At 66.4% G+C, this 13,684-nt stretch overlaps 5 protein-coding genes across 5 annotated transcripts in view; 2 read left to right on the forward strand and 3 right to left on the reverse strand.

Annotated features, from left to right (window-relative positions):
* The window catches only part of F751_1570 (hypothetical protein), a gene marked incomplete at both ends in the record, with an annotated part of 8,428 nt that extends 6,885 nt beyond the window's left edge, over positions 1–1,543 (reverse strand). The window contains 6 exons of the mRNA XM_011403003.1: positions 35–154; positions 397–465; positions 577–712; positions 945–1,084; positions 1,314–1,435; positions 1,525–1,543. Coding sequence (XP_011401305.1) covers positions 35–154; positions 397–465; positions 577–712; positions 945–1,084; positions 1,314–1,435; positions 1,525–1,543 — 606 coding nt within the window. The remainder of the gene's footprint in view (positions 1–34; positions 155–396; positions 466–576; positions 713–944; positions 1,085–1,313; positions 1,436–1,524) is intronic.
* Positions 1,544–2,916: 1,373 nt separating this feature from the next.
* F751_1571 (Squamosa promoter-binding-like protein 11) lies at positions 2,917–3,983 on the forward strand (the record flags this gene model as incomplete). Its single annotated transcript, XM_011403004.1, has 4 exons — positions 2,917–3,072; positions 3,204–3,313; positions 3,487–3,690; positions 3,830–3,983. The coding sequence occupies 4 exons, from the start codon at positions 2,917–2,919 to the stop codon at positions 3,981–3,983; spliced, it is 624 nt and encodes a 207-aa protein (XP_011401306.1).
* Positions 3,984–4,395: 412 nt separating this feature from the next.
* F751_1572 (hypothetical protein) lies at positions 4,396–5,248 on the reverse strand (the record flags this gene model as incomplete). The annotated part of the gene is made up of 2 exons (XM_011403005.1): positions 4,396–4,518; positions 4,610–5,248. The coding sequence occupies 2 exons, from the start codon at positions 5,246–5,248 to the stop codon at positions 4,396–4,398; spliced, it is 762 nt and encodes a 253-aa protein (XP_011401307.1).
* A 157-nt stretch (positions 5,249–5,405) lies between these two features.
* On the forward strand, positions 5,406–8,114 carry F751_1573 (putative plastid-lipid-associated protein 6, chloroplastic; the record flags this gene model as incomplete). Its single annotated transcript, XM_011403006.1, has 6 exons — positions 5,406–5,453; positions 6,523–6,663; positions 6,751–6,903; positions 7,039–7,438; positions 7,642–7,820; positions 8,019–8,114. The coding sequence occupies 6 exons, from the start codon at positions 5,406–5,408 to the stop codon at positions 8,112–8,114; spliced, it is 1,017 nt and encodes a 338-aa protein (XP_011401308.1).
* Positions 8,115–8,572: 458 nt separating this feature from the next.
* On the reverse strand, positions 8,573–9,594 carry F751_1574 (hypothetical protein; the record flags this gene model as incomplete). The annotated part of the gene is made up of 3 exons (XM_011403007.1): positions 8,573–8,634; positions 8,871–9,415; positions 9,542–9,594. The coding sequence occupies 3 exons, from the start codon at positions 9,592–9,594 to the stop codon at positions 8,573–8,575; spliced, it is 660 nt and encodes a 219-aa protein (XP_011401309.1).
* Between the last annotated feature and the right edge of the window lie 4,090 nt (positions 9,595–13,684).

Genomic DNA, 13,684 nt, shown 5'->3' on the forward strand with positions numbered 1-13,684 from the left:
GCCCCTCCTCGTAGTGGCGGTTGATGAATAGGACGTGCAGCGGGCGGTCGGCGGCGGAGCGCTGGTCGAAGGGGAAGCCGAAGCAGTCGGCGATGCGCTGGCGGTACACCTGCATCGCCGCACGCGGCGGCTCCTTCCAGTTCTCCTTCAGGTCCTGCGGGGAGCGGTTGCGGAGATGGCAAGGGGCGTCGAGGTGAGCAAAGGCCGCCGTCGGTTGGTGACGGAAGGGAAGGGGGTGGTCATCGGTGCGCAGGAGAATGTGTGGCAGGCTGTGTCGAGTGGCCCAACCCTAGCCCAGTGCCAGGCTGCCGGCCCCCCAGCCACAGCACATGGTAGCCTGAAACTCAGCACATTTCAAACCAGGCGGGCACCCTCTACATGCAGGGCATCACCCACCTTTTCCCAGTTGTGGAAGACTCGGACCTCAGGCGACACGCCCACCACTGCCTTTTCCAGGATGACGACCTGCAGGTGCTTGGTATCGGGGTTATGGTCCCGCAGGGTCCGGCTCGCCCACACCCTCTGCCCCCATCCTCGTCGATGGGGACACGCCGAAATGCTGCCCAGAAGACTCACCCGTCCACTCAGGGGGGCATCATCCTTGTGGAGCACCGGGGCGGGCGAGAGGCACTTGAAGACGTCGGCCAGTGAATCTAGCATGATGTAGGCTGGCTGCCCCGCTTGCTTCTCCTGGACAAAGAAGAGGCGCAGGCTGCGAGGAGAAGAAATTGGGTTTTTTTTGGGGGGGGGGGGGTGGAGGAGGACAGTGATGAGTGACCTGCAGAAGACTGACGCAGACAAACAGTAGGCCGTTGCAGTGTTTGAATGGGGTGATCTGGCACGCCGAGCGGGCTGGGCAGGAGGCCCTTGCAGGCGAATTCGCGATGACTCTCGCCGGCATGCATGAGCCCTCCAGCACACCTCGCCAGCCGCCCCCGCCAGACCTGCTGTGGGCGTCGTAGGTGCAGTCCCCCAGCCACTTGCACACCACGTGGTGCATGGTGGGCGCTACCTCGGAGAACATGTGGTAGAAGTTGGAATAGTGCTGCTGGTGGAAGAGGCCGGCGGTGGCCACCCTCTCCACCTGGGGGGAGGGTCATGGAGCGGTGGGGGACGATGGTGTGGGCACGGATTGGGCACGTCCTCAGACAGCATGCATGTGCATTCGCAGGCTCCAGAGAGCAGACGTCAGCGGGCAAGAGGCCGGATCACAAGCCCACAGGCACCAGACGGCTCGTCTGTCACCACGTCAACGGGTGACCCTAAGAACACATCCAACCCAATTCCTTCCTTCTTCCAAAGGTCCCACACACCTCCACCTTGTCCCAGGCAAAAGGGAGCCCAGACTGGTTGACGATGGTGGCCTTGAACATGTCATCCCCTTCAAACTTCTTGAGCCAGGCATACTGGATGGGCGGCAGCTCCACCTGAGGGTCTGTCGTGCCATGGCAAGGCCGGGGGGGGGTAAGGGAGTGATGCTGGGCGGAGGTCTCGACGTGTGCATGCAAGCGCTCAACAATGCACCTGCCGCAAACCCTGCCATGGGACAGGGCAGTCATGCACAGCAACTGCCCGGGCTCCATCCTCCCAATTGCCTACCAGGCGAAACATAGAAGACCTGGCCTTTATGCAACAGCAGATTGGAAAAGACACAGACTCGCTGCTCTGGTGACCCATCCTCCGGCTCAAAACACTGTGTGTGAGGCGTATTGTATGGATGAATTCGATCAGTGGCCGGCAGTGGGGACCGACAGGGGCAGAACCATGCAGCTCCAAAACAGCCTCTACTCACTTCATGGGAGGAACGCAGGCTGCCAGGACTCTGTGATGCCCCGGCCAGCTGCCGCAGCCAAGCTGTCTGGTCTGCAAAGCCGCTCCGTGCAGCAGCAATCTGTTGTGCATTTGGGGTCGCGCACATGTCATCAACGCTCACATTCCATCGAGCGGGCAAGGGTGATCAGGGCAACATCGTCTTCATTGCTGTGGCTAAGATCTGGGTACCCGATGCGCTAAGTCACATTAAAGGTCGGTGCGTCTCTGCCCATTCACCTGGACTCCGGATGCGAGTTGTATAATGACAAGGATCACGGCCGCTGCGATGGCTGGCAGGAGCCATGATGGTGTGAGAACGCGGTGAGGTCGGGACGGCTTGGTCTGCATGTCGAGCCGTGCCAACTGATGGGCAGACAATTCGGCTGCTAGCACGTCTCAGAGATCCTCCATTGATGTATGGCTATAGCATGCGCATGTGGAACGAGGGACAGGAGCAAAGGAACACCAGTCTGTGTACCGCAGCGAGTGTGCTGCTTCTGGCCACACCACGATATGAGATAGTCGCGATTGATAACGGCAGCGAATAAGTCGATGATGTCTGGATCGCATCATCTGCTGCAGCCATACGATCATGTTTAGGAAGCATCGTCATTCGAACGAAGGGGCCAATTCTCCGCGCGATGCGGTACAGCCTGGTACCGTGTACGGTTCCAGCAATTCCGATGCACACAGCCTCGGGTGCCTCCCTGCGCCAGCCACGCGAGACATCTGAGAGCTCCTGCCCTACTCGAAACACATAACTCCTCTCCCCATTCTCAAGAATCCGCGGGGTCGTGGTGTCCACCTGCCATTGCCGGCATATTCTATTCTCGACCACGCCAGACATGTCCGCGTTGGAATCTTCGTCCCCAAACTGGAGCTCCCAGAGCATGGGTAGCGACATCAGCTCCTCCGAAGACCATCTTTCCAGTCAGGTGGGCTCCGCTGGTCCATCATGTCGCGAGCCGAGGTGTTTGCATGTGGTTCCGGGAGCGCACGCGCTGGCGTGTGGAATCCCACCCCACCCCACCCCGCCCCATGCCCCCGCAGCTCTCGCTCCTGGACTCCCTGGAGTACTCCAATGGCAAGCCCAGCCGTCCACGTATGGGTCGCGGCAGCCGCGGCCCACGCCCGCGGCTCTTCGCGAAGGGCAAGTGCCAGGCTGATGGCTGCTCCGTGAACCTGAGCAAGCTGCCGTTTTACTACCAGCGCAACCACGTGTGCACGGAGCACAACAAGTGCCCTTCGTTCAGGCGTCAGGTGGGCGCCATTCTCTGCAGTGTGCTCTGTGCAAGGAGGAGTTGACCGAGCAGGTTGAACCCCTGGTATCCGGGGAGTTGTTTCTTTGGGTTAGTCCTACCAACACACCCCCTTTGTTACACAATGGCCAGGGTGAGGAGGTGCGCTACTGCCAGCGTTGCGGCGTGGCCCACCCCCTGTCCGACTATGACGGTGACAGGCGGTCTTGCAGGCGCCAGCTGGAGCGCCACAATGCCAGGAGGTGAGCGGAGCCGGACATGCATGCAGGATTCGGGTCGCGCTGAGTCAGTGGATTTCCGGGCGCCATGGACCAAACCCTTGCACCCGTGCATGCGGCGCCCTGCCGCCTCCTGATCCCACCTCGCACGCACGTCACTCCTTTGCCAACACCTCCCCCGCTCCCCACACACGCAGACGACGCCTGGCCCTGGCCGCCGCCGCCACGCCCCGCTCGCGCTCCCCCGCCGGCGAGCGCTGGGTGGCGCCGTCAGAGCCCGGGCCGCTGCCCCTGGCGCCGGTGGTGGCCCCCAGCGCGTCGTACGCCGTGCCGGCGTTGTCCCCCGCCGCCTCCGCAGCGGCCGCGGGCCCCGTCGACGAGCGCGTTTGTCGCGGCGACGAGTGTGTTTGTGGGCCCTGTTGTTCCCCCGCTGCCTTGGGATGTGGACGAGGAGGAGTCCCCGCTGCCGCCCCCACTGCCGCTCTGGGCGGAGCTGGGTTGGGCGCCGCCCCCGCCCGCTCCCCACCGGCCTCGGCCCAGCCCCTTTGCCGGCCCAGCGGCAGCCTGGCTGGCAGCAGCAACGACTCCGCCGCCAGCTGCGCTGGGCCCGCTGAGGCCATCTCGACGGCCGACGGGCCCGCCGCCGCCGGCCTGCCTGCTCATGGTCCCGCTGGCGGCCGTGAGCGTGCAGTGAGCCGCTTGGGCGCGGCGGCCGCCGCGACCGAGGCGGCGCTCGGCGTGCTGCAGCGGCAGCACGCCGACGCCTACGGCTTCCTGGTGCAGCACCAGCTGGAGCTGGCGGGGCTACTACTGGCCGCCGCGCGCGTCGCCGCCAGTGCCGCGCCCGCCCGGCGCGCCGCCTGCCACTGACCACCTTGTCGTGTGCCTCCTGTACCCATCCCCCTTCCTCCCCGGGCCCCCTGTCTGCTGCTGCGCAAGCACGCCACCGGGGCGTGCTCGTTTTTCCTAGATGTACATCCCCGTCGGAGAGCATGGGGGGCCCCTGGAACTCTCGAACAGCGCCCCAGACGGCATGGCTTGGCGTGTTTGCCAGCCCCACCCATGGTCGTAAGGACCTTGTCCCCATTCCAAGCAGCGCCACCGCATCAGCGCCGGCGGGGCACGTACTCCGCGTCGCTGTAGCTGTTGCCCAGCGGCTCCGCGTCGTGGATGGAGGTGCGCACCACGATGCGCTGCAGCGTGGGCCTGGCCTTGCCCGTGGAGAAGCCCTGCGCGCATGGATTGAGGGAGAGAGAGGGGCAGTGGGCTGATGGGCAGCGCACGCACAGTCCCTCGTGCAAAAGAACGCGCATCACGCACCTGTGCCTTGGGGATCCCGCCCCGTCGGTTCTGCAGCGCGGCGGGCAGGTGGTAGTTGGACTCGCCCGCCAGCGAGTTCTGCGGTGGTGGTGGGCAGGGTCGGAGGGGTGAGGGTGATGCAACGGTCAGCCTGGTGCCACGCGCAGCATGTGCATGGCAGGCATGGCCGAGCCGCAGGCCCAGGTACCTGGAGGAAGGCGTCCATGGGGTCGGACATCGAGTTGTGCGGTACGTACTGCGCGCGGCGTCGTGGTTCGTACACCCCATCTGCAGCGGGGCGAGTGGGTTTGAGAGGGTGGGTGGAGGTGGGGTGGGGAGCAGACTGCCTCCTGGACACCCTTGGCGCAGGGGACTCAACATGCAGGCTGCTGGAGGCCCCGCACCTGACATGGAGTTGCCCAGGTAGGAGGGTTCGCTCAGGGAGGAGGCGGAGGCCAGGCGGGTGGCCTTGACGCTGGGGCTGTTGGACAGGGGCCGGTCCCCGTCGCTGGCGCTCGCTGCCTTCTTCCCGTCCGAATCGGAGGCCCCGCCCGACATGGATCTGCGCAGATCCACGGGCACGTATGTCGATGTCCTCAACCAGGACAGGGACGGCTGGATCAGCCGGGTCAGGGTCTTGGCCTGGGGTGTCGTCGCCATGGTGCACTGGTCGACTGGGAACCTTCAGAGTCGGCCTGCGGAACGATCAATCACCCGCCTGAAACAACTTTTAGAAGCGCCGCTGAGTGCAGTGTTTCAAAGGATCAGCTGGGCACACGGTTTGTACGCGTACCCCTGTTGCGTTTTCGGAAATCTCATGGGTGACCCACGTGACGTGGCCTGCAAGCTTCACATCATGGAGAGCGTGGTCTTGAGCTGCACTTTAAACCACTCTGCACGTTTCGTTCCGATGCCTTACATCATGCAGATCGAGCGGCTCCCTCATGTTTCCGATCTGGGGTCCCAGCCAAAGTGTGCCTCTGTTTGAACAATCTCCCCTGCAAGGCATTGCTCACTTACCAACCCTGATTCCTACCCGGAGCAAAGTTCCTGCAGCAGAGCAGGCAAAAGTGACAAACCCTTGGGGGGATTAACAATGGAACACAATTCCTGGTCGGCCAGTACCCCGGCCGCACCAGGAGGCTTACATACTACCATGTGACACTGTGATCACCCTCCAGTGTACTGCACTCATCTATACTCATTCCAGACTCAGAATGGAAGGGGTATTCCACGAAAGGGCAATTTCTGGATTGATAGTATTGTGAAATTACCAAAGCATTTGCGTGCTCGTGCATGGGGAATCAACCTCGCCGGACGAAAGTCCGAATAACTTCATGCACACCTCACGATCTGAGGCCTCGCTGGCCACATGCATCTGCATACTCCCTCGCTTCCGCAGTCGTCCTGCATTCACAATTCTTGATCGCTCTTCCCACCATTTACATGTCTCTGATGAGTGCCCTAAACGGCATGCGGAGTGGGAGTGCGGTGCTCCAGCACCCCGGACTGCGAATCCACGCCACCGGCGGGATGCATGCCACCATCAGGGCCCTGCCCTGCCTCCGCAGCACTCGCATGTTTGCCAAGAAGGGATCAAAGCCCGGAGGTACGAGTCGAAGCCCTTTTCCTGCTCCATGACACCCCGCGCATGCCGGCCACATGAAGCAGTGGGGGCCCTGGTGTACGGGCGAGCTACGTGATCGCACTGCATGGCGCCCATCGCCTGATCTCATAGGCATTGCACATCTCGAAATCCGTCAACCCCCCCTCTTTCTCCCTCTCCCGCAGCAGAGGGCCCCCTGGGGGGTCCGAGCTCCGGCGTGCCTCCCCCACCCCCGATCGCGACCCCCACCAGCGGACCCGCCAGCGCGCGCCCGCCCCCGCCCCCCACCCCGTCGCCCACCCTGGGGTCCACCCCCACCCCCAACCAGCCGGCCCAGGACTGGGTGGCCCAGCAGGCACGGTCGCAGGCCGCCTCCGCCCGCGCGGAGCGGGAGCGCCGCCAGGCAGCCGAGGACGCCGCTGATGCGGGGCGCGAAGCCGGCGCCCGCGTGCGTGGTGCCGCCGAGGAGGTGGGCGACGCCGCGTCCCGCGCTGCCGACGATGCGGCCGGCGCGGCGGGCGGCCTGGCCGCCGGCCTCGCCGACGTCGCCTCCGAGGTGGCGGGCGGCGTGGCCGAGGCGGCCGAGTCCGTGTCCGACCAGCTGGGCCAGGCGGCGGCAGGGGCGGACCGCGTCGCCACGTCACCGCCGTCCAGCTGGTCGGCCGAGGCCAGCGTCCCCGGCGCGCGCGTCTCGCCCGGCCCCACCCCCGTGCGCGTGGGGTCGCCCCCGCCCCCGCCCCCGCCCCCCGCCTCGCGCGTGATCCCCGTGTCGGGGCCCTCGGCCAGGCCGGCCTCGCTGGGTATCAACGGCGGGGCGTCCCCCACCTTCCCCCCCAGCCCCCAGCCCGACGAGAAGCTGGTGGGTGAGCTGCGCGATCGCCTGCTGGCGCTGGTGCCCAGCCTGGACCGCGGCGTGGCTGCGGGCCCCGAGGTCGCGGCGCGGGTGGAGAGCCTGGCCGCACAGCTGGGTGCTGCGGGCGGCCCCGTCATTCTCAGCCGCGCTGGCGGGTACGGCTCTGCCGGCGGGTATGGGGCCTCCCCCTCCGACTCCACCCTGCAGCAGCTGGGTGGCCGGTGGCGCCTGGTCTACTCCTCCGCCTTTGCCAAGGCGGGGCGCCTGACGCTGCCCCTGCCCCTTCCCGCAAATGTGGGTCAGATCTACCAGGACATCTTCACCGACACCAACGAGCTGGACAATGTCCTCGAGCTGCTCTCGCCCATCAGCCTCGCCTCGGTTGTGCCAGGTGCGGGGGGGGGGGGAGGATGCTGGGACAGGGCAAGGAGAAGGGGTGTTATTGGCTGTGGTTGGGAGCCGGGGTTGCCCGGTCGGGATGGTCTGTGTGCCCTGCTCACCCTTCTTGCTGCCCTTTCAGAAGTCTTGAGTCCCTTATTCCCGCGCTCTCAGCCCTGGCACATGATTCCTCGTCGTCCCCACAAACAACTGCAGGCCTGTCTGGGAGCCGGCCCACGGCCACGGTGCGCCTGAAGCATTCCTTCGTACTGGAGGGGCCGTCCACGCTGAAAATCTCGCAGACCAGCACCGAGATCCGGCCCTCTGGTGGGCTCCAGGGCTGGCTCGACTCCGTGCCCACACTGAAGCCCCCCAGCCTGCCCCGCGGATCAGGGGTGAGGAGAGGGACAGGGGGGGAGGGCAAGGCGCAGATTGTATGGTCAGAGGTTGGACTTGGGCCTGCTGTCTTTCTTTGGCTTTAAATCGTCCGACACTGGTTGCCATCCTTTCTATTATGCTTGGACGACATGAGATTTGCGGTGCCCTGCAACCCTCACACGCCTGAAAACCCCAATCCTCCACCGCTGATGCAGGGATCTGCCAGCTTCGAGATCCTGTATCTGAAGGATGATCTGCGCATCAGCAGGTCCAGGGGAGGCATCCGCGTGTTCCTGAGGGGCCAGGCCTGAGTCGAATGTTCTGGGAAAGGTGCGCGCTCTTGTCATGACCCTCATGCCACCCCACCCGCTCTGCACCACTCCCCGTGCCTGCCATGTCGTGAGTCCCAATGAGTTAATCGGTGCAACAGAGATGCAGTGCAGGAGGCGTCTGCAGCAGGGGCCGCATGCCCACACAGTGAAAAAGACGGCAACACCAGCCGCGTAGGGGCCAGGAGCTGCGGGGTCTCGTTCCGAGGGGATATCAGCGACAGCGTGGAAGGGGAAGGCGCGTCTCACCCTCGAGTTCTTTGGGTCAGACTCCGGCGGGAAGGGGTACGGGGAGGGAGCACAGGGCAGCAGCGTGAGCGGAGCTGGGCATCAAGGGGATTGGAAAGCGCGGACGTGGCCGGCGGCTGGGGGTTGGGGTCGCCCTCAGGCGAACCGGTCGACACGCACCGAGACGACGCGGCCGCCGATGGACGCGTTGTTCATCCTTTCCACCGCGCGGTCCGCCTCCTCCTTGACGGGGAAGCGCACGATGCCAAAGCCTCTGCGTTGGGCGGCGGGCACAAGGTGAGGAAGGGGGGGGGGGGGGCTGCAGGACCAGGCTTCCAAAGTTGTCTACAGCAGCGGGGCTGCCACCCGCCTCCAGACCTAGCCAAGGTGCTTGAAATCCCCTTGTCTGGGGCTCAGACCACCACCAATTGCCTGCAACCCCCCTATGCATCCTCATACTGTAGCTGGCCTGAGCAGCCCCCTTCCCTCTCAACACCCCGCAGGCCCCACCTTGACCGCCCCCTGCTGTCGAAGACGACATCCGCCCGCTCAATCTCCCCGCACTCCTGGAAGGCGTCCCGCAGCTGCTGCCAGGTGCAGTCCCAGGGCAGGTTGTGCACCACCACCTGCAGGCCGGAGCTGAAGCCCGGCTGGCCGGGCGGCGGCGGCCGCGCTCCTGCCCAGTTCCTGCCGCCGGGGAAGAAGCCGCCGCGGCCCCGGGGATAGTACGACCCCTGCGCGCCCGGCGGGTAGTACCCCGGCGGCGCCCCCGGCGGCGGCATGTAGTACCCCATGTACGCGTTGGGCGGCCAGCTATAGCCCGGCGTCGACCCGGGGGGCCCCGGCGGTGCCCCGCCGGGGATGGGGGGGCCCAGGCCCCTGCCCCGCCCGCCGGGGATGACGTCGCCCACCGGAGACATGTACCCGCCGGGGACGAAGCCGCCGGCGGGGCCTGGCATGGAGCCGACTGCCGCGGGGTTGTAGGGATCGTACAGGGGCCGGGGGCCCACTCCTCGGGGGCCCCCATACATGATGCGCATGGATGGCGTAGTGCCCTGTGGAACGGGGCGGGGCCAGCGGGGAGGAGGGTAAGCGGATCGCCTGGGTGACGTCGCGGCGCGGGCAGCCCCTGTGCCCAGGGCAGGGCACCCAGCGCGGAGCAGTTGGCGCACCCGGCCTACCTGGGGCGGGGCCCCCTCAGGACCGGTGACCTGAAACGCTTTCTTCTTGCCATCCTCCCCCTCTGCCAGTTCAAATTCCACCTCCTCCCCCTCCCGCAGGCTGCGAAACCCCTCGGCCTCGATGTTGCTCTGCAGGGGGAGGGGGAGCGGGAATGGGGCTCGGAGCGGGGACGGGGTGGGAGCTGGCGAGGGGCGGGGTCCGGGCAGACGGTGGTCGCTCCTGTCACTGCGCCCCGCTTTCCCTTGGGACCCCTGCCCGGTCTGGACACCCAACAGGCACCCTCCAGGCGCGTCCCCTCTGCCCACCCCCGTCCCCTCTCATCAAGGTTAGGATGGGGACCCCCACCTGGTGGACGAAGATCTCTTCCTCCGACCCGTCCAGGGTAATGAATCCGAATCCTGCGTGCGGGTCGGGCTCGGACCGGCATGGGTACAGGTCCTTGGCACATGATCCCGTCTTTATCCGACCCCCAGGTCCCCTAAACCTACCTTTGGAGGAGTTGAACCATTTGACAGTCCCCCTGTGCCGTTCCTGTGCGGGCATGGTGCGCTCGGGGTCGGTGCCTCCCTCCCCCGGCTGCTGCGAGGTGGGTGACTCAGGCACCTCCGGCGCAATCTCTGGGCTGCCCGAAGGCTCCTGCCGGTCTCCTTCGACGGACTGAGGCCTCTCCATGCCGCGCCGGGGCTCCCGGCCGGGCCGCCGAGATGTGCTTAACGACGTGCGAGATGTTTACCCCCCGCGCAGATCAAGCTCCCCATCCACCCCATGAACCGGCTCGGGATGTCATTCCAAGGTTGCGAGATGTATGCCTTCACGATTTGCATCCCTCCCACCCCTGGTCGAGCCATGTCTCCCCTGCAGCCCCCGCCGCGGCTAAGCTGCTGATCCGTCCAGCTCAACAGGGTGTCAAGATTGTATCTTGGAAAGGAGGGAACGGCTCTCCGGCTGCAAGCCCCATGCCGGACCCCGATCCGGCGAATGCACGGCGACAAGCCGCAGATGCGCGGCTCCGATGCACATGTGTCGCAGCAATACTTGGCCAGGAAGCTCCCTGGGCCTCCACGCCAGCCCCCTGGGCAGGCTCGCACCTCACGCGATCTGACACATGCCCCCCTGGCTGGGGGCGGGGGCGACCGTCGCCCGCCGTGGCACCGGCGACTCCTCCCTGCATGTGTGCGGGAGCGTGGCGGGCTGGAGCGATGTGCATGACCTGCAGCCCCGGTCATGGCGCTCTGGTGCCTGGGTGGCACCCACCTTGGATGTTTTCCGCACTGGTTGCGATCTTGGCTGCAACCCTCATCCCACACCCCCCGCCGCCACCGTTCCAGACCTCTGACCAGCCCCTCACCTGGCCCCTGCGTCGCTCCGGGTCCTGACATGGGTGCTGGAGGCGTTCCGCCGGATGCCCTGACTCTCCACGTCGCCCGGGGCCGGGCCGGGCGCATCCGACACCCCCCCGCTGCCCTGCGGAGCCGCGATGAGTGCGCCGCCCCTGCCCCGCTCCTCGCTGGGCGATGGGGACCTGCCTGCAGGGCCCAGCCTGGAGTCGCCATTGCGCAGGCCGTGCGTGCCGGCGTGCATGCTGCCGCTGCGCCCGTGCGTGGATGTCGTGACCGGCAGCAGCGGCTTTCCCTGCGGTGCGACCGAGGTGAGGGGTGAATACGTGACTGTCAGGGGTCATTGCTGGAGGAAGAGCCCACGGGCATCTGCATCGCAGGCCGCGGTCGTCTGGGCGCCCCAGGCCTGCAGCGCAAGGGGGAACCGCCCAGCATCACCCTTCTTACCCGGGGATGTTGCTCTGCAGGGGGAGGGGGAGCGGGAATGGGGCTCGGAGCGGGGACGGGGTGGGAGCTGGCGAGGGGCGGGGTCCGGGCAGACGGTGGTCGCTCCTGTCACTGCGCCCCGCTTTCCCTTGGGACCCCTGCCCGGTCTGGACACCCAACAGGCACCCTCCAGGCGCGTCCCCTCTGCCCACCCCCGTCCCCTCTCATCAAGGTTAGGATGGGGACCCCCACCTGGTGGACGAAGATCTCTTCCTCCGACCCGTCCAGGGTAATGAATCCGAATCCTGCGTGCGGGTCGGGCTCGGACCGGCATGGGTACAGGTCCTTGGCACATGATCCCGTCTTTATCCGACCCCCAGGTCCCCTAAACCTACCTTTGGAGGAGTTGAACCATTTGACAGTCCCCCTGTGCCGTTCCTGTGCGGGCATGGTGCGCTCGGGGTCGGTGCCTCCCTCCCCCGGCTGCTGCGAGGTGGGTGACTCAGGCACCTCCGGCGCAATCTCTGGGCTGCCCGAAGGCTCCTGCCGGTCTCCTTCGACGGACTGAGGCCTCTCCATGCCGCGCCGGGGCTCCCGGCCGGGCCGCCGAGATGTGCTTAACGACGTGCGAGATGTTTACCCCCCGCGCAGATCAAGCTCCCCATCCACCCCATGAACCGGCTCGGGATGTCATTCCAAGGTTGCGAGATGTATGCCTTCACGATTTGCATCCCTCCCACCCCTGGTCGAGCCATGTCTCCCCTGCAGCCCCCGCCGCGGCTAAGCTGCTGATCCGTCCAGCTCAACAGGGTGTCAAGATTGTATCTTGGAAAGGAGGGAACGGCTCTCCGGCTGCAAGCCCCATGCCGGACCCCGATCCGGCGAATGCACGGCGACAAGCCGCAGATGCGCGGCTCCGATGCACATGTGTCGCAGCAATACTTGGCCAGGAAGCTCCCTGGGCCTCCACGCCAGCCCCCTGGGCAGGCTCGCACCTCACGCGATCTGACACATGCCCCCCTGGCTGGGGGCGGGGGCGACCGTCGCCCGCCGTGGCACCGGCGACTCCTCCCTGCATGTGTGCGGGAGCGTGGCGGGCTGGAGCGATGTGCATGACCTGCAGCCCCGGTCATGGCGCTCTGGTGCCTGGGTGGCACCCACCTTGGATGTTTTCCGCACTGGTTGCGATCTTGGCTGCAACCCTCATCCCACACCCCCCGCCGCCACCGTTCCAGACCTCTGACCAGCCCCTCACCTGGCCCCTGCGTCGCTCCGGGTCCTGACATGGGTGCTGGAGGCGTTCCGCCGGATGCCCTGACTCTCCACGTCGCCCGGGGCCGGGCCGGGCGCATCCGACACCCCCCCGCTGCCCTGCGGAGCCGCGATGAGTGCGCCGCCCCTGCCCCGCTCCTCGCTGGGCGATGGGGACCTGCCTGCAGGGCCCAGCCTGGAGTCGCCATTGCGCAGGCCGTGCGTGCCGGCGTGCATGCTGCCGCTGCGCCCGTGCGTGGATGTCGTGACCGGCAGCAGCGGCTTTCCCTGCGGTGCGACCGAGGTGAGGGGTGAATGCGTGACTGTCAGGGGTCATTGCCGGAGGAAGAGCCCACGGGCATCTGCATCGCAGGCCGCGGTCGTCTGGGCGCCCCAGGCCTGCAGCGCAAGGGGAAACCGCCCAGCATCACCCTTCCTACCCGGGGCCCACCCCTGCCCAAGAGGGCCCCCCCCCCCCGCCCCCGCGCCTCCCACCTCCGAGCCCTCCTTGACGGTGAGCATCTGGACGCCCAGAATCTCCACCCCCTCCTCCCCCACCAGCGGCCGCTGGGGCCAGTAGTCCTGCAGCGGCCGCTTGGTGGTCCAGCGGCGGTGCATGGCGTAGAACACCAGTGGCACCACGTACCTGGTGAAAAGGGGGACAGAACAGGGCGGGGAGGCTGTGACACGTTCTGCAGGGGGTGGGGTTTGAGTCCAGCTGCAGGGTCCGGGCAAGCACCCGGGTTGCCCTGTGTGTCACGAGTTACGTGCCCCCTCCTGACATGAGAATTCACATGGCTCTGTGAACGCACGCGTGAGGATACAACTCGGGGGCCCCCAGCCGCCCAAAACTCCCCCCCTCCCACAGCGCACCATGCGACCACGACGTCCACGGTGTAGTGCTTGCGGCTGGCGATGATGCAAAGGCCCATGATGCCAACCCCGATCCAGCCCACCACCTGCACGCGGGATGACACATGGATGGCGCTGAGGGTCAGGGGGGTGGGGAGCCGGGTGATGCGGCGCAGCGCCCGGTCTCATGCTCCGGGCTGCTTGTCGCTCCTGGATCTTCCCGGTTCCCCACCCTTTCAGGGCTCGCACACGGGGTCCCAGAGGCAGGCAGCCTCG

The sequence above is a fragment of the Auxenochlorella protothecoides genome, assembly GCF_000733215.1.
Source record: "Auxenochlorella protothecoides strain 0710 unplaced genomic scaffold scaffold16, whole genome shotgun sequence".
NCBI lineage: Eukaryota > Viridiplantae > Chlorophyta > Trebouxiophyceae > Chlorellales > Chlorellaceae > Auxenochlorella > Auxenochlorella protothecoides.